Genomic DNA, 19469 nt, shown 5'->3' on the forward strand with positions numbered 1-19469 from the left:
AGTAGGCAGAGAGGCAGGCGGAGAGAGAGGGGAAAGCAGGCTCCCCATGGAGCAGAGAGCCTGATGCGGAGCTTGATTCCAGGACCTTGGGATCATGACCTGAGCCGAAGGCAGAGGCTTTAACCCACTGAGCCACCCAGGCGCCCCAGAAGCCAACCACTTCTGCTAAGCAACACAGTGTCTCTTCTCTTAATGACTAAAGATCCCAGGAGGGTCCCTTCATCTGCCTTCCTTGTTTTTCCAAGTCTTTTTGCAACAGAGTGCTAGAGGGTACAGTAGGGATGTTGGAATCTAATACATACAGGCATTTTTTGTACAATAGGCATAAAGTGGGTTATAAATGAAATCCTACTTGCCCAATAATGTCTGGGTGTCTATCTTCCTGGGGTACTTGGTAAGTAGGATTTATTTCTTGCCTCCCTGGCAAGTATCGACAGCTCTGTGAGTGGGTGGGAATGCTCCAGGGGTAGTGGAGTTAGGATGCTGGAAATTACAATAAGGTCTCATTGACTCTGAACCATTAACACAGGCGGAGGGGGGGGGCGTCTACCACCATTGAAAGTTGGCAGAGTTCCAAGATATCTGCGCCCTTAATCTTGGGATCACTTATCCACAGCACTTAGAGATGGCCAGGGTATGGAGGGCTCCTGTCCAAGTCCTACCCCAGAGCCACAAGGCAGATCAATATCATCGCCCATCAAAATAACACCTGGAACTGAGAGAGATATCCTCTCCACCCGTCTTGGCAATGTTTAAAACTTAAATACACTATTGTAAGAATTATAGACTCTCAGAGTTGTAGGGACCTCGAAGGTAATGGACTCTTGGTCAATGCAAGAGTTCCATCTGCAGTCTGTATCAGAGCCAGCTTGGAGTCACTAGAAGCTCAGGGTTCTTCTTCCAGAGTGTGGAATTGTCTTGGGAGACAGCCACGCATGCCTTCTTGCACCAGGTGAGATCAGGTGACTAGTTCACGTGTGGATGCAGGTGGAGGCGCTGTATATCACTCAGGCACAGTCCTTGGCTGGAGGCAGAGTTCTCCAAGGCCCTGCAGTGGGCAGAGCAGCACGAAGGAAGGTGTGGGCTCCTACATCATTGCCCACATCATCACCCCTCCCAGCTAGGATGCTCACATTGGACGTGAGTCAGAAATAAACTTGTATGCATTGAGACACAGAAAATGTGGCATTTGTTTATGATGACAACTAGCACTACCCCCAGCTAATGCATAGAAGATTTTTGTGCTGAGAGACTTCCAGGTTCAGAAGACAGTCTACTCTACTTCTGAATTAATAGCTCACCATTCTTTATCACACACTGAAATCCCCCTCCCTCCACCTTCCACATTCTGGCCTCAGTTCAGCCCCCACAATGATCCAAGACCCATTACTTACATGCAGATCTGCATTTACAAAGGTTTATCTGTATGAACAGTTGAAGTACAGCTTTGCTGTGGGAGTGCGAAAGCCCCGGGAGTGGTATTGCAGGTCTGTTACACCACTGAGCGGTTGCATATCAGAATGGGATGAGAGCAAGTTACGATTGGAGCCAAAGGGAAATCATTCTACTCCAGAACAGTGATATGCTCGGGCTCAAATCTGAACTCTGTCCCCTGCCACATTTTCCCTGGGTCTTTCTTCTTCAGTATTTTGGAGTCATATGAGGTTGAATGAGGCTGCAAGCCCCTTGTTTTTGGGAGATGGCATTTTCCCAGAAAAAGGGCTAGGGAAAAATTTTTAGTCTCGCATGTTCTTGTGAAACCTTGCCAACTCTCCTATCAAGAGGTGCAGTGCATTTGTCCAGCTCTTTAACCTGCAGGAACTCTTATGACTGGTGCCTGCGACTGTCTGCATGAGTGGGGTGCAGAGAAAGCGAGCTGCATGGCTTCTGAGGTGATGAGGCTTCCACCTCTTCACACTGTGGGGCTGCCCACCTGGGGACCCAGGCCCCATGGAGAGGCTGCGTGTAGATGTCTGGCTGACAGCCCACGTCAAGGTCAACCGGCACTGACAGCCAGGCATGGGAGCCTTCTGACTCTAGTCCCCACCTTCACGCTGAGTGGAGGAGAGACACGCTATTCCCATAGAGCTCCATCCAAGTGACAGATGTGTGAACAAAGTAAACAGTACCATTGTTTTCAGCTCTAAATTTTGGAGTGGCTTTTTTACATGACAACAGATAACCTGAACATTTCACTATGACATCCCTATGACAAGGCCTACAAATATTGCTCCTGTTCTGGGTAAGAGTGAGCGTGTCAACAGAGTTCACACCAGGTCCTTCGAATTGCCATAATTTCAAATACTTGTAGAGTCATGTGGTTGAGGACCACATTCAGTCCCGGTTTCTTAGAGCAGAGAAAATAGGTAAAAGTTACAGGAACAAGAATGCAGGCCAAGTACATAGAATGACTTTCCCGTGTGGACTGAGACTGGCAATCTTCTGTCTTTGGCAGTGTCCATGCAGAGATGAGCAGCCCCCATGCTGCAGGGGTGTTGGAATGTGGCATAAAGGCTGAATGAGGGGACATTCTACATTTAGTTCTGTGATTCTGTAACTGAATGACCTTTGCTGCCTTTACCAAAGCATTTTCTGGAAAGCATCACCCAAGGCACATGGGAGGCTATGACCTGGCTCTTCAAGGAATGTCTGAGATCTTTCTTTTGATGAAAATTTCCTTCTCTGACGAAATGCCAAGCACAGTTTGTCAGCCCTGGAGTCTCTGGAAAGGATGTCCCTTGAGCTACACGCAAACTTTGCAATATGAATTTTGTTCTAGAAGGGTCTGTGTATTTCACCACAGCTCAGAATGAAAACAACTCTTGGTAGATTCACAGTACAATCGTAACCTTTCCTGAGAAGGAAGCAAGTATCATCTTATCTGTGAAAAGATTCCATTACTGTTTCTCATGAAGATTAATTATTCTACATTAACTCTGTATCTTTCATAAAGTATTTCATATTTTTCTAGAAAACACATCAGTATTATTTATAATTGACAACCTCCCCCTGGATGATTTAGGACATACTTCTGCCAAGACATGAATTGAGATATTAAATATTACTCAATGTCAATTATGCTGTGATTATTCTGGAAGCTTTTTTTTTATATTCAATTTTCACTCATTTTGCTTGTGACTGTAATTTAAATATGGGATTTTCTTTATTGTGTTAAACATATTACCAATGCATTGCTTTAGCTTAATAACTGTACCAGGCATACAAGTTTAAGTACTTTCCAAGTTCTTGAGCCAAACTAAAATAAAGTGTGTTATGTCTCCAAATTGGAGAAGAGAATTTATTATAATTCTTTTGAAGACTGTGAAAGAAAACAGACAACTGCAGGATTATTTTTAATTCCCAAAAAGAATTTGAAATATTTTTGTCACAGTGCTATGGAAACTGCAGTCAGGAACAAGGATACCTCATCTGAGTAAAATGTTCGTTGCCTTAGATTTTTATTTAATTGAACAACCTGTTTTATCAGTTTGAACAAATTTATGTTCAGATGTTAATGTTCAAGTAATCACTCCAGTCTCCACCTGATCAGACTAGAGAAGTCCAGAGATTTGTCTCAGGACCTCCCTCTACGTTGTCTAAGAATTACCAGTCTGAAGGGGCTGGCCGTTCCCAAGGCATGCAGGGCGAGCCCTAGAGGTTGTGAGTGCCCGTCTAAGGCCCCAGCACCCGCTGCCTTTGCTCCCCACAGTGGCCCTGATGGCCTCGGGCATCCTGTCGGATACGGTCTCCTGTTTCTGCTAATCTGGGCGAGAAGGGGGAGGACCTCAATATATGCATGTCTGGCATGACCTATCATGTCAAGGGTCTGGGCTTACTCACTGTTACAAGAGGGCCAGCTATAATTGGAAGGCCACAAGACATTCCAGGGGCCAGCCCTTCCGCGCAGGCCACCTTCAGCAAATGGAATCTTCCAGGTGGCATCTCTTGAAATTACCCTCACAGATATAGCCATTGTTTGCCCAAGAGGCTGGTAGGGAAGGTATTCTAACCAGCTCAGCAGGGTTCCCTGACCCATGACCACAAAAACTGAGGTCATCAGACCAACCTCACTTCTCTTTTAGTGGGGGGACTGCTTAGACTTTGGGTGGCCCCCTCCTTCTTGTCCTCGTCAATCAAAAAGTATCTTGGTGAAGGGCTGGGGAGACGATGGAAACTGGTGGTTCAGGGGCAAGTAGCTTTTGTCAAGTCACGAAAACACAGTCCTACTGACTTTCTGCAGGAAGCAGATGCCTAGCAGCCTCACCCTTCTATAACCGGAGGGAGCACTCAGATAGTTCTTCCCAGTACAGAGAACCCCTGCCCCATGGTGCCATGCAGCCTCACCTACTAAGTGCCAACTCACACGGGGGTTTAAAAGTAGTTCATAAAAGCTTATGCAGGTTTAAAGGTAGTTCAGGTTCTGCCCAAGTAGGTATCCAGGTATCTCAACATTAAGAAACAAAGGTGAGCTCCTGTGGGCAATGACATCCTGTGGACTAATGCTAGTTACATGGTAATGACGGTGAACAACTGCCCCACTGAAGTAAATGAATGACACATATTTCGCAAGCTTTAGAATGTTCCTCTGTCACCGTCTCTGTAATGGGAAGGGCGACATTCGTGTAGCACTAAATCACATCTGTGAAGCATTTTGCAACCTGCGGATGGAAAGTGTGATGAGTCACTGGGAGTGACTGATGAGACCCCTGGTGGGGACTCCTCCCCTGTCCTCCATGGAAGAAGGGGGAAGGACGCTTCTCTGAAAGTTCCAAGGAAGAAACCAGGCTTACTTTTTTCACCACAACTTCATCCATCACCTCCAGGAAAATGACTCCCAGATTCTCATCCCCAATTCGGATAGTCCTCTGTAGCTCTGTTTGAATCGTATCCCTAACTTCGAGACATCTATACCTCCCTGGCCTGCCAGCATCTGAAATTCATGTGTCTAAAATAAAACATGTTATCTGGCCCCTTAGATTGGCCCCTCCAGACTCCTCTTTTCAGTGGAGGGTCCCCCGATTCCTTCTGATCTTCCTCCTGCATCTAACCAGTGAGAGGAAGCGTTTACTTTTATTTGTGTATTCAACAAGTGCTTACTGAGTGCCTGCTGTGCGGAAAGCACTGTGCTTGTTAGTGGGGAGGATGCAAGCTTAAACCCAGATACTCAAGGAGCTTGGATTCAGGAAAGAGAGACAAAGTATTTACGTTGCACACTTTTGGTGAAGAGGGTTTATGTTTGATGAGTGCCTACTCTTTGATTGGTATATTGCACACTGCTTTGGTTTGGGTTCTTCCCTAGAAGCCAATCCCAGGAGAAGGATGGAGGCCAGTGGTATATTTGGGAGAGGGTCCTAGGCAGTGCCTACAGGGGTGTGATGCAGAGAGAGGGAAGTCAACGAACAGAGTTCCACTTCCATGGTGGGTGTGTGAAGCCTAACCCTGCAGGGCGTCTTGGGGAGCATATAGAGCAATCCTTCCCAAGGGGCAAGAGTACTGTCTGCCATTGCGGAGGTTGTCCTGGCATTTAGAATTGGTTATATGCCCTCAAGCAGAGAAGACTCCAGGCAGCCACAGAAAGCCATCCCCTCCCCCCCCCCACCTCCCTTGCAATTGTGGGCTGGGGCAGTGAGGGTTGGGAGCACAGGAGCAGAGCCCTGACAGCCTCCACCCTGTGCACATTATTTCACTGAAGCTCCTGTCCAAACGATAAAGCAGGTTTAATTCCTTTCACTCTCAATAGGCAGGCTTGGGCAGCCTAGGTAACTTGCACAGTGAACAGGTCATGGCAGAAAGAGGCTTGACTCATGGCCATGATCGTGGCCCAAGCTGGGAGACCTAGCAGGCTGCATGGAGGAGGCATCAGAAGCTGTCCTGAATGTGTGTGGCTCTCCTGAAGCTTGTAGGTCAATGTTGCAGGTTTTGGCCATGACTCCAGGCTGACAATACCCTTACACCTACCTTTCTTCCTTTCCTGGCTAGCAGGGTGACCATGAGCCCTTGCTGCCCTTTCTAGTTTTTTTCTGACCCTCACAGTCACTCCATGCTTTTCCTAGCCTCCCCTGCTGCACAGGGCTCCCTGGGGTTCTGCCCTCAGAAAGCTTTCCTTGCCATGGATGAAAGCACTCCCTCCCTGGGTCTTCCTGCCGCCTAGAAGCTAATGATTTCAAGTGTGCATTTTCAGCTCTTGCCTTATTCATGAGCTCCAGGAGTTGGGCGGGTAGAAGAGAGACTCTGGAGTTCTGTCCTTTGTATGTAAACCCTGACTGTTCCACTGTGTAGCTGTGTGACCCTGGACAAGTTACTTAACCTCTCTGCCCCAGTTTCAGTGCCTGTGAAGGGGGAGGCGGTACATTTGCTTAAATAGTTCTGGTAGCTCCACCTGCTTGTTGCCCAGCCTCCTGCAAGGCCAAGTTCCTTAGCATCCAGGCCCTTACTCCCATGTCATTTCAGTTTTCTATTTTTAAAATTATGGTGAAATACACTGAACATAAAACTGACTGTTTTAACCATTTTAGGTGTTCAGTAGCATTCAGCTCATTCACGTTGTTGTGTACCTTAAGCTATTTGTTAACCAATGAGCTCCTGTCTTGTGTCTCCCTGCTTCTGATTCCTCCTTGCTCCAAATGACTGCATGTCATGGCTGCCTGCCCAACTTTCTGAACATCGCAATGCCCTGGGAGAGACCCTTGATGGCTCTTCAGGCTCTCACGGTCCAGCCAATCCTTGACTTTCTAGCACTTCCACCCTGTGCCTTCACTACTTACTTTCCAAACCCATCACTCCCCCACCTGCCGGGGAAGTGTCCTCTCCAAGCCTCACACTCCACTTCTGACGTTGCAGATGCTCTTTACCCTGCCCTGGGGGTCGTCTCCCCTTCTTTAGCTCAGGCATGTCCAACCCTTCCATGAGACCATAGTGCCTCCTCCCTGGAGCGCTCCTGGGTGTGGCTCCCATTGCCCCTTCTGTTGACATGTTTCAGGTGGCCCGACATGTAGACTACAGATCCTGCCGATGGGCTATGAACTTTCCGCCTGCTGATCCTCTGGGGCCCACGACAGTGTCCTACCAGCGGGATGGGTGCTCACCTCCACGGAAAATAGAAGTGAAGGGGGCTTGCTCTGGAGATCAGAACACTAGAAAAGGATTCAGAGGGGCAGATGTTGAGTGGAGAGAAGTCCCTGTGCTCTGCGAAGAAGGGGGAGCCGATGAGTCAGGTTTGCGGATCAAGTGCTGGCCTGTGGCTCCTGCTCGCCTCCTCTTCATGCATTACAAATGTGAACATTATAAGTACTGGAGTACTTATAAGCTATTAGGAGTCTTGCTATTATGGCCTCATGCTTGTACACACAACACATACGATGTGAAATTAATTTTGAGAGATTCATTCCTTTTTATAAAAAGAGAATGCAGTCCGGATCTCAGATGCTGAAAAGCATTTGTTATGATCTCATATGGTCTTGGAGTAAGAGGGAATTTAGAGGTCAACTGGTTCAGCCCTTTCAAAGTCAGTTTAGTCCAACTCTGCAGATTTTTATTAAATGCCTACATTGCTCAGAACATTTTTGACAGGTCTTAATGACCAATAAACCAGAGTCTTTGCCCTTGAGGAGTTTGTGAGGGTGGGGCAGGGGCTACAGGACTGCTACAACATAAATATAAATGTAGGGCAGAATACAAAAGATGCAGGGGAAAAGAGCACAGTGGATTCAAAAGAGAAGCTATCGGGAAGGGCTTCCTGGAGGAGGTAGTCTGTGAGATAGATGGGTTTCCACAGGAAGAGAGATACAGCACGAATAACACACATGGGCAAGGAGGTAGAGGTTTGGGAAAGAGCTTGGAAGATGAAAAGCCACTGCCCATGGAAAACCAGATGGGAGAAGGCAGCAGCCTTGTATTGAGAACCAAGGCTGGCTCGGCAGCATAGATGCTGCAGCAGATGGGAAGAGGGGAGAATGTGGAAGGAAATGGAAATGGGAGGACCTTGGGGGGTAAATATCCATTAGGATGTTAGGAAGATGCAAAAAATTGGTACCTAGGTGTATATATAAGGCCTGGGCTAGCGGTGGCCTCCAGGGTGGGCTTCTGTCTTAAACTTGGGCACTTAGGTTGATGATGGGATCCGGGCAGCCACAGGATGGTGTGTTTTGGGCAAAAGTCACTTGGTTGCAAGTGACAGAAACCCAGTTCAAACTATCTTAAGTAAAAACAGGATTATAAGGACTCATGTATGCTCTAGATGTAGTGTCCTTCATGGACTCCTATCCATCCTCTAGCAGGCCTTCCACATGTGAAAAGAAAGGTGGCCACTTAAATCCTGGAGTCTATATCTTTAAGGCTCAGAATCCAAAAGGAAGAGAGAATCCCCTCTCCTTCAATATCTATGTGCCCAGTCTCAGATGCTGCTGAGAAGTGCTTGCCCGAACTGATCATCTAAGGAGTGAACAGTTCTGATGGGTCAGCTTTGAGCACAAGGCTTGCTAGGGACACAGGTGCAGGCAGAGTGAGCAGCCCAGTGGACCAGGGATGTGGGGCTCCCCAAAAGAAGCCATTCTGGGCTGGCCAGAAGTGCTTTAACAGATTCTTTACACCCATAATGTGCCTGAATTTTTTTCTTTTGGGACTCCTCCTTCATAAGACTGCTGATGCTGTTGTTGGACAACTCAGCCTTATTAAAAAGCACTTTTCTATGTTTAGCTGGAAACTGTCTCCCTGTAACTTTAATTCATTATAGTTTTCTTCCTAATAACAAGGCAAAAACAATATCCCTTTAAATATTTCATTCAATTTTAGAAATTTCAGGGTCTCAGAGCCTCTAAAGGGGGGAGATATTTTTGCCTTCTGGTTCATAGAAGATGTAACTGAGGTTCACAGAAGTGGTTTCACTTACCTGAGTTGGCCCCACTGGGGTTCCCGCACATGCAGAGACAGGCTCTCATCACTGCACTCCAGTGTCTGTCCTGGTCTGCAGCCTGGGCTCTCAGTCGGCACCTGATGTACAATGCACTCAGGAACTGCTTGTGGAATGAATGAATGGTGCCCCAGGAGACTCCCTTGGATACCTTTCCAGCATGAGGGCCAAGAGGACTTGCTATTCAGCATGGTGACAATTGTCTCATACTGAGGGCCTTCACTGATCTCTGATTCATAATAAATAACATGTATCAATTAGAGTACCCTGTTACAAATGATAGAAACAGACTCTGGCTGATTTAACAAAAAAGGAACTATTCCAGGAAAACTGGGACATCCACAGGATCACCAGGAGGTCTGGCAAAGCAGTGGAGGCCATGGCCTGGGCACACCATGCCAATCAGGCGTGGGGCTGGTCTGCTGACAACAGCTGGCCCCTCTCTTCAAGATTACCACATGGCCTGCCATTCCATCCTCCCCCACCTGTTCCTGCAGCTGGAACTCCATGCTGCTCCATCTGTCACCCTCCTTCCACCTCTCAGGGCATGGGGAGGGTGAGGGTAGGGGCAGCTCTCAGCGGGCAGAGCCTGAGTCACATCCTCACACCCTAGCTGGAAAAACACATTTCACCAAGTGGATAATCTCCCAAATCTAAGAAGAAGTTCAGATCGTGGGCAGCCAAAAACCTGACATACGGCAACCCGTCCTGTTTCCTCTGAGCTTTCCCTCCTTTGGACACAAACCTTCTCTTCCTTCATCCTAAGCTCATGGGTGAGACCTCTAGATCCAATTACCACCCGTCATTAATATTTGGTATCCAGAATTGACAGTAATCCTGCAAATGGGGTCTGACAAGCCCAGGGTACGATGTGATTATTTCTTTCCCTATTCAGTCCCTTAACTTCCATTAATGCATCATAGGATTTCATTACTTTTCTAGGCAGTCATACTACATTGATGACTCATGTTGGCTCACATTATGCTTGTGGTCGATTCAATTCCCAAGATCTTTTCCTATGAGTGGCTGTTAAGCCAGATCTTCTCAATCATTGACTTATATAATTGCCTATTGAACATGTGCACATTCAACTGAGTAATATAACACTGTATTTGTAATACTTCAACTATTTAGTTCACACCCTGAAGTTCTTTTACACTGTAGTACATTTCACTTGGCTACTTCAATCACAGAGTGCAAACTGGTGGCCTGTGGGCCAATTTGGCCATGCACTTATTTTGTTTGGCTAATAGGGTTTCTTTCTTTCTTTTTTTTTTTTTTTAATGAGAACTGAATTTGTTGCCAACTATTGAACATCAGGAGATCTCATAAGAAAAGCAGGCCTTCTACCTTCTCTTGAAAAGTAGAAAGATCTGGCAATATCAGGCCATCTTTTCTCAAGGCCTCATGTGATTGACTAGAGCTGAGTAGCAGCAGCTCCCCCCTTTGCAAGGTGCAGGCCCTACTCACTGCAGGCCCCACCATGCCCTATTGTTTCACCCGCTTTGCACTGCTTCCTAAATTTCCATGTCCTGTGCAACCTCTAAGTATACTTGGGATTGCAACCTGCTGCTCTGGGAGTTGGTTAAGGCAGGAGCTAAAAAGGGGTAGAGTGGAAGCAGAAGAAGTCTGAGAAAGGTGGGGCTCAGTGGCCCCATCCAGAGGGAAGCTGAGCATAGAAGGGTGTGACTCTAGGTCCCTGGCATGTGCGTCTGTTGTTCTGTCTGCATGGCATGCCCCCTATCCTGGAAATTCTCCCCTCTCCTGTGTGAGGCCTTAGGGTGCTACCAGGTTTCAGATAATCCCGCTCCTGTGGTCTGCACATAATGGTCCAGAGAGTGACCATCTGGGCCAACCTAGATGATAGGGTTTTAAAACTTGCAGCCCATGACAGCATCAGATGAATGTCTTTTGTCAGTGGCTGAAACCATTGGATGAAATGCTTTTGGAGCTTTGACAGTGTTTCCTATTGTGGGGGTTGGGAAAGTAGAGGCAGAATGTGCAAGAGAGGAAAAGAGTATATGATCATATAGAGAAGTATGGAGAGCCAGACACACTGTGGTCCCTCTGCAGTAAGCTGGCCCAGCTCTTAGCCTGGGGTCCTGTGAGGCGCTCCTGGGTCTCAGTCCATTCTCCTCATTTGAAGTCTGGCTTGGTTTCTGGGATGCCACCTGCTTTTGGATCAAGCATTCTGGGTCCTCTTGAAAATTCCCCTTTGTTGTTCTTGAGGGAGGGTCAAAGAGTAGAAGGAAGAGAACATGAACGTGCTTCTGGGCACAGTGACAAGGCCTCTGGCCCTCCTGGGAAGTGTGCTCCCTGGTTCCAGTCAGCCAGGCAGCTCAGGGATGCCATCCATCTCATAGGGCAGCCAGTGGCTCATGTGAATAATACATATGGAAACCCACACCACTGAGACATCCACAAAGCAGCTCGCTGAGTTCCTAGGAACTGGCGACTTGGTATGAGCTCAGGACACCTGGAATTGAGATGTTAAGATTCATGTTCAGAACACCATTAGGTGATGATTGAGACCCTTATTTCATTATTTCCACAAATGTTTGTTGAGCGCTTACTATGTGCACTGGGGATCTTACAGAGCAAAAATATGCAGTCTGTAGGGAAGCTCCATAGTCCATATTCCAGTGGAATGTTGATCTTAGTATGTATTAGGTTCTGGAGACACAAAAATTAAGAAAATTCAACCTCAATGATTTCTTAAGTACACGCCTTATCTCCCTCACATGTAAAATGAGGTAAAAATAATTATCTCATAGGGCTATTTAGATGATTAAAAAAAATAATGCACAGGAACCTTCTTGGCATTTAAGCCACAGCAAATATTACTTTCTCCCTGAACAGTCGAAATAGGTTCACTTAAGTTCACAAACCACAGGTTGGTTTGACTGGTAGGCGGGCCTTCAACACCTCTTCTGTTATCGGCCCTAGCAAGAACTATCTGGCTTTGGGGCGCCTGGGTGGCTCACTCGGTTCAGTTCCGGTCATGATCTTGGGGTCCGGAGATCAAGCCCCGCATCAGTCTCCCGGCTCAGCCTGGAGCATGCTTGTCCTCCCCACCCTTCCCTGGCCTCTCCCCCTGCTTGTGCTCTCTTGCTCTCTCACTCTCCCTCAAATAAATAAAGAAAAGAAAAAAAGAAAAAAGAACTATCCACTTTGTAACCTCCAGCCCCTGCCCCTAGGCTTGCGCTGGGTCTGGGCCTAGAGGGGAACAGGGCTCGTTGGGAACCCCAAGCGGCCACGAGGGGGCAGCGCACTGCAGGGAATCTTCGCGGTCGACCCCAGCCCACCGCCAAACTTCCCTGCTGCTCCCGGTCCTCCGTACGTACTTCCGTTGCTCTGACGCTCCCAGAAGCCGGGGCGTCGGGAAGGAGAGCGCGAATTCCCCTTCCTCTGCGCCTCCCGAGGAGGAATTGGAGCGGGGTTCACGAGACTGCGCCGCAGTGGGCGCGGCGCGGACCGGGTGCCCTGCGCAAGGGTGCGGGTCCGGCGGGCAGCGGCGCCTGCCTCGGACCAGCGACTCCGGGGAGGGCGGGCTGCCGCCGGGAGGAGACCGAGCCGCCTCGGGGGCGCCTCAGCCAACCGGAGAGCCTTCCCCTGCCCGCACCATACCCGCAGCTCCAGGCTCGTCAGTTCGGCGCACCGCCTGGAAGGGGGACCCGACCGGGAGCGCTCCGGGGAGTCGTCGAGGAGGATGCCCGGGTGTTGGCTACGTTCCCAAGCTGCTCGCCGGCGCTGGCGAGAAAGGCAGTCCGGATAACACCGCCCAAACTTTCCTTCGCGGCAGCATCGGGAGGAAGCATCCGTCTCTGCGGTTCGCGGGGAGCCGGAGGAAGACTCTAGGCGCCGGAGCGGACAGGGCCCAGCCGGCGCAGGAGGGCGCGCTCGGAGTTCCTGGGAGCCCTAGAGGTACCCCAAGGGACGGGACTAGTCGCCGCTGTGCGCCCAGGCGTGGGGAGGTCCAGTGGGCGCTGCGTCTCCTTTCCTGCGCTCCTCACTGACGGTGACCTTTGCGCGCTCCCCGAGCACGTGCTCGCGGCCGTGGAAGAGGAAGGTCCAGCTGAACCCGCTGGGGGCAGGGACTCGCGGACAGGCCCAGGGCGCATGGAGGCGGCGCGCGGGCGGTGCGGCTCACCAGCGGCGCGGGGGAGCGCGCACGCTGAGCCCGGGTCTCCCCGGGGACCCGACCGGCAGCTCCCCGCACTTCCTGCCGCGGGGCTCGGGGCCGCGGGTGGCCACTCCAAGCGCAGCGCCCGCTGAGGCGGAGCGGACACACGGGAGGACAGGTGTAGCCCGCACACGCGGGCGCCGTGCTCCGGGAGGACTGGGTGGGCTCGGCTGGAGTTGGCTCGCGGGGCGCGGAACTCCGGTCCCCACCACGCCGGCCGGTCAGCGCGCCCCTTCGCACTGCCGCTGCCAGAGCCTGGAGCCGCTAGGCGGGGTGAAGGAAGTGCCGGCGGTGCCCGGCTCCCCGGAGGCCGCTCCGGCGCGACCCTGATGCCCGCTGCCCGCGGCGGGCCCCGCTCCGGCCCCGGGACCTAGGCAGCTGCGCGCGGCCGCCGCCGGCGCCTCCCCCATGCTGCTCGGGGCGTCCTGGCTGTGCGCGTCCAAGGCGGCCGCAGCTGCTGCGCAGAGCGAGGGCGACGACGACAGGCCGGGTGAGCGGAGGCGGCGGCGGGCGGCGGCCACGGCCGCGGCGGCGGGCGAGGACATGGACGAGTCGTCGCTGCTGGACCTGCTGGAGTGCTCCGTGTGCCTGGAGCGCCTGGACACCACGGCCAAGGTGCTGCCGTGTCAGCACACTTTCTGCCGCCGCTGCCTGGAGAGCATCGTGTGCTCGCGCCACGAACTGCGCTGCCCCGAGTGCCGCATCCTGGTGGGCTGCGGCGTGGACGAGCTGCCCGCCAACATCCTGCTGGTGCGCCTCCTGGACGGCATTCGCCAGCGGCCCCGCGCTGGCGCCAGCCCCGGTGGTAGCCCGTCCGCGCGCCCGGGCCCCAGCTCCGGGGCGGCCTCCGCGCTCGCGGGTGGCGGGGGCAGCGCGGCGGGCAGCGCCCCCGGCTCCCCAGTCTTCCTCCCTGCGGCGACTGGCAGCGCCACCGCCAGCCTGCGGGAGTTGGCGACCAGCAGGAGTGCGCCCGTCGCAAAGGTGGGTATCTGCTTCACCGCGCAAGGACACAGCGAGTTTGTGTGTTGGGGGGAGGGGAAGAGATGTGCTCGGGTGACTGTAGGGGGCAGTGATGAAGAGCGAGGGAGACCAGAGGTGGCCCCCCACAACGGCTTTCGCTTTGCTCTTCTTTCTCCAAGTAGTTTTTCTCCAGGGACTCTGTGAGTGTAACCCGTCAAGTCCCACTTGCCAACTCTTGGACACCGTGTTTCCACCTCCTGCCCCACAGTCTTGTCTCCTTCCCTTGAAATGCCTGTCTGCACCTGCCGTCCATCCGTCCTCCTCTCTGGAATCCCTTCTCGCACCACCTGTACTTGCTGCATGCCAGCATGCAGTCCTGGGTAACTGCTACCTGTTCATATGTCGTGACACCCCATCCTCCCCCAGGGTGGACACAGTTTCCTGTCCCCAGCTGACCGCTAGTCTCTACAGTCCCTCTGCTGGCAGGGCCCGTTTCTTCACCTTTTTGACTTGGCCGGGCCCCCCTCTGTACCCAGAAAGTCTTCTTCCGCTGGACCCCCAGACTAGCCCTCTGCTCACCCGCGCCGGCCTGGGGTCAAGTTAGTGCTTAGTGTTTCCAGGTTCTGACCTCTGGGGAGACTCTGGGCCTCTTGCCTGCGTGTCTGGCAAGACAGAGTTGGGCAGAGGGAACTGTGTGGGGTTTGGAAGAGCATGAGTTACACACTTTGTGTGAGAGGAGGGAAGAAGTTAACCTGGAGATGGAAGGAATGTTTGGCCGGGCCTTCTTGAGCTTGGTCTGTCAGGAAGCCCTAGACCTCTTTTGGGCCCTTGGGCAGGGCTGCATTCCCAGGTGGGACATTATCTGAGTTTTTTAGTGCAACTACATTGTACAGTGTCTTTCACTGTTTCTGTTTTAGTGAAATAATACTTTATCTTGGGGTTTCAGTGATTTGGTTTCAGAAGCTCTTTAGAAGCCCTGGCTTCACACCCTCTGTTACTGTTACTATTATGGAGGGGGAGGAAAGCTTTCGGGATGCTGGCTTAAGTGAGAAGCAAGTCCTCATGTTGTATATTTTCTTTAAATGTAGAAAATCCCACTTAAGGGTTAAAAAAAAAACCCATTATTGATCTACTGTAATTATCATTCATTTTAGAGAACTAAAAATATTTTCCCTACTTTGGACTGTTTAAGAAGCTGCTGATGCATAAACTGTTTAAATAATCCTTATAATACGTGTTATACATAGAAGCTGGGAAAATTCTAACCATCTGAATTTCTTAGTACTACCAATATTTTTGAGGTTAGGAAGTTAAATCCTTGGTGTTGAGTTTTAGACATAAATGCCCTCCTTTGCCAAACTGGGTGTTTCCTATGGATCGGGAATAATGGACAGTTAAGAATAGTCATGGAATATTTATGCCTGGGATTACTGCTGGAGGGAAGGTAGTTAAGTAGTTTTTCTTTGGTTTTAGTTGTGATTAAATCCAGTTATGAGTGTGCGTGTTCTTGATTTCTAAGCTTTTCCCTCCTGTCCTTGCTGTTTCATTTAAGGTATTATAATCAAAGATCTTTATTTGCAGAATAAATGGGTTACCTCCCCATACTTGGAGAACTGAATGGTTTGTAGAATGATGTTTGTAGTGAAACCCAGGACATTATGATGAGAATGTATTTACAGATGTCCTCCTACTGCATTTTATGTGAATTATGTTTGATCGGAGGTGAGCTGGTAACCTCTGGAATTCGAAAGGCCATGGCCCGAGGCAGCTCCCAGAACTGTGCCATTTGTGGCATAGAAAAAAAAATTGTCAAAGAGGTTGAACTGAAATCTTTTTGCAATGACAGGAACCGGGAATAATTTTTTGTTGGCTGGTCTTGAGATTATTGGTGGACTTTATAGGCATATGGAGCGATCAGACTGTTAATGGAAGTTTGAGCTTCAGGGAGACTTTGCAACAGTTTATTTTTGTTGTGTTGAGTGTGACCCTCACTCCTTTCTTCACAGGTCCACCTCATGAGGACTGAGTTTGGGTCCTAGGAGGAGTCCGAATTAAATAGAATTTTTGATCAATATTTGATCATTTTTCAAAAGACAAAAGGAGTGGAGGTGGGGATAACATCTTCTAGCTTTTTACTCACTGATGTGTAAGTCAGTGGGAGTCTTCTTAGGAAGCCAGAAGTCCTCCATGGAGTGTTGCACTTTAAGCAACACTATAAATTTGGCAGGCAAAGACTTCAGCTGAAAATTAGTTCCAAATAGGCTTTTGATACTTTACTGTCTGTTGGAATTGCTTTGACCCCTCATAGCAAGGCTGAATGCTGGATGTTGTTCTGTTGTTTAATAGGTGGGCACTCATGTCATGATTAACAGAGACCATATATGCCTTACTAGCAAGTTGACTATTAATAAAAGACTGACTCCGATTTTCCTAGTGAGATGCATCTCAAACCTTTCGTGCCAACAGGCATATGTAAAGGTTGTACGTATGCAGATCACCAAGTATCTACTTAGATTGTGCATTTACTTACAGTTAGACATTGGAAAGGTGTCATGTATAAAATGGATGAATTTTTATTCGGGTTCTGCATGGAGTTCATGAAACAATTTTTCCACATCTTCACTGGCATCTTTTTCTTCAGGGTTTTGGTTCTCAGCAGAGCCACCCAGAATCCTCCAGCCTAGAGTGAGCAGAACCTCTCAGCTCTGCTTTCCCCTGAGCCATTTGAGATGATGCACTTTCTGAATCAGTTAATTATGCTGCCCTTGGAAGTTTTATACCAAGTTACTGGTACCTACTGCCTAAGGTTAGGACTGTTGGTTTCTTTGTTTGCCTGTTGGGAAATACTTACTGTTATGTGTTGCTTCTGAAAGTGATCTTTTAAAAAGTCCTGTTTTAACAGAAGCGTCCAACCATTTCAGGTGCTAAATGTGTGCTAAGTTTCTCAGCCCAACTTGTTTTTGTTTTGTTTTGACAGTTGTGTGAGGTGACCCCTGCAAGGCCCCCTACTAGCATTGGTTGAGGTGTTTTGGGGTAATATGTTTTTTTTTTTAAAGGGCTTTGTAGTTCCAGATTGAGTAATTTCAAGAGTACTTTTTAATATGCTTTCATAAGAACTCTAATGTAAGACAATTCTAATTTTTTGAGGGATTTTTTTTTCCATGGGAAATCTCTTGCCTTATATTTGGGCATACACAGAACTTACTGTGGACCTACCCTGTGCCAGTCATTCCAGGTGAATTGAACTAGCCTGGGTTCTCTTTTCGGAGCTGACATTAAGGGGTTGGAAACCGGACTGCTCTCAGGAGATTCCTGAGCACACTGGAGTGGTGTCCATCCATGACTCTACGAAGGTTAAGAGAATGGGCATTTTTACAAATTAAAGAACAGTAGAAAATATGGATAATGCTTTTGATGATACAACGTGTAAGCATTAGAGCTGGTTTGTCTGGATCGTGTACCTTGAAGTACTTTGGTATATGTTTCAACTGGAAATCTCTTCTGTATCTCTTAGCCAGTGTGACTGGGACCCTGTAATGGGAAAAGTGTAATAAACTGGAAACTCATACAAGTGGTATCTATTAAATGTTTTATTTAATAACTACATACATGTATGTGTTTACCATGTTTTGGATCCAGGCTAGGAACTTCTCTTTGAGTTCCAAGTTGACTTAAACCATAGCCACCTTATGATTTCCTATTTGTTTCTTTTAAACGGAGGACAAAGACACTTACAAGAAATTCTGAATGGAGCACTTTCTAGATTTTAAACAATTACCACTTAATGTTGTATGTCTTTTTTTTTTCCCCCAGTTTGATAATGTTAAAGAGGTCTGTCTTTGATGAGTCTTTCCTAAGTGGTCACCATGTTTTTCCAAGGAGTGATTTCTTTTGCACTAAACGTCTTCTGTTTACGTAACACTTCATTAAAGTTTATGTTTGCCATTTATCAGTATATTTGCATAAACATGGTAGGGAATTGAGCCAGTGAATTCCAAGTAAGCACAGGTGTCCCTGGGCAGGTGTGAGGGCTTGGACAGCAGTGGGCCAGGCTGGGCCTTCCAAGGGGATGAGGGCCTTAGCCATCGTGTGGAGGAGATGGGGAGTTGAGCAGTCCAGCTGGCCACCTCTCGGGAGGCCAGTTCAGACAGAGTCTGTGGTATCTGGAAGCAAATCAGTGTGTATTCTTCAGTCGTCAACAGTTGGGCAGCTTATGCTGGAGAATTTTTTGTGTGAACAATTACTGAGTGCCCACCATGTGCTGGTTGCTTTGGCATATGTTGCTTATAGAAAGCTCACCATAATCCTATGAGGTGAGTGGCATAATTAACCAAGAGGGATTGCTCTGTGGGCAAAATGGCCCAATCAGAGAGCCAGGAAGTGTTGGGCTCTGGATATCTTCTCAGTCCCTGTTTCCCTGCCCTTTCTGTTCTGTTCTGCTGGGCTCTATCATTGGGGTTTCTTTGTTTGGTCTGGAATGTAATAAGGACTCTAGAGGAAATGACCCAGTGCCTAGAGGCCCTCACAGAAAAGCCAGACAGCTCACAAGGACAGTGGACAAGTGGTTGACTTGTGGTCTCCATGATGACAAGGGCAGACACCAGCCTTTGGAGACATGACAGATGAGTCACAGTGAAGTCCTTTTTGGGCCTGTTTTCAGAAGGCCCCTGGGTGTGGAAACGGCACCTCTGAGACTCACAGCAATTTTATGTTTCAGGTTGCGGGCATTTGGTGACTAATCTAAAGTTACCTTTCACTAAGAGACCACTGTGGGTCAGGTGTTCGCTGAAAGCCTGTGTGGCCAGGGCTTGGGTCAGCTGATGGAAGTTCTTCCCACCTGTTCCTTCCTAAGGCTTGGAGAGATGGGGAAGTGGAGGCACCAAGGTTTCCTCTCTCAGAGACACACAATAAATAGGGGGTACTTGAAAGGTGAACTTTGGTCAGACAGGCTACCAACTTCATAGTTAGAGGAGGCCTCTTGCTCTATAACAATCCTAGGTAATGAGAAACCAAGGTCCCGAACTTAAGTAGCACTCACTTCCTAGATCCCTCTGCCCCCTGGCCGCAGCAGCTGCCATCTTGTAAGCCTAGGCTGTGAGCCCTATGGGTAGTTAGCAGGAACCATGCAGAGGGCTGTGTGGTCCCAAGGAAAGAGCATCCTATCAGTTGTGGCTTCAGCGGCCTGTCACAGGCAGCTACATAAACGACATGAATGGTACATTTGAAATTGGGATGAGTCATGATGGCGTCCTATCCTTAATAACTTAATAACAGAAAGGAGGGTTTCTTCCCCTTACGTTTTCTCTAGACCACCCTCACACACGTCCCTTCTCACCTTAGGGGCCAGAATTGCATGCCAGACTGGTGCCTGGACCAGCCACAGCTCAGCCAGGGACTTGGCACATAGGATCAGCCTCC

General features: G+C 49.1%; 1 protein-coding gene across 2 annotated transcripts in view; it reads left to right on the forward strand.

Annotated features, from left to right (window-relative positions):
* The first annotated feature begins 13171 nt into the window (after nucleotides 1-13171).
* The window catches only part of SH3RF3 (SH3 domain containing ring finger 3), a 356455-nt gene continuing 350157 nt past the window's right edge, over nucleotides 13172-19469 (forward strand). For both annotated transcript variants that reach the window (XM_059406397.1, XM_059406398.1), the window contains exon 1: nucleotides 13172-14072. In XM_059406397.1, coding sequence (XP_059262380.1) covers nucleotides 13500-14072 — 573 coding nt within the window. In that variant the 5' untranslated portion in view covers nucleotides 13172-13499. The remainder of the gene's footprint in view (nucleotides 14073-19469) is intronic.

Source organism: Mustela nigripes, chromosome 7 (assembly GCF_022355385.1).
Source record: "Mustela nigripes isolate SB6536 chromosome 7, MUSNIG.SB6536, whole genome shotgun sequence".
NCBI classification, from domain to species: domain Eukaryota; kingdom Metazoa; phylum Chordata; class Mammalia; order Carnivora; family Mustelidae; genus Mustela; species Mustela nigripes.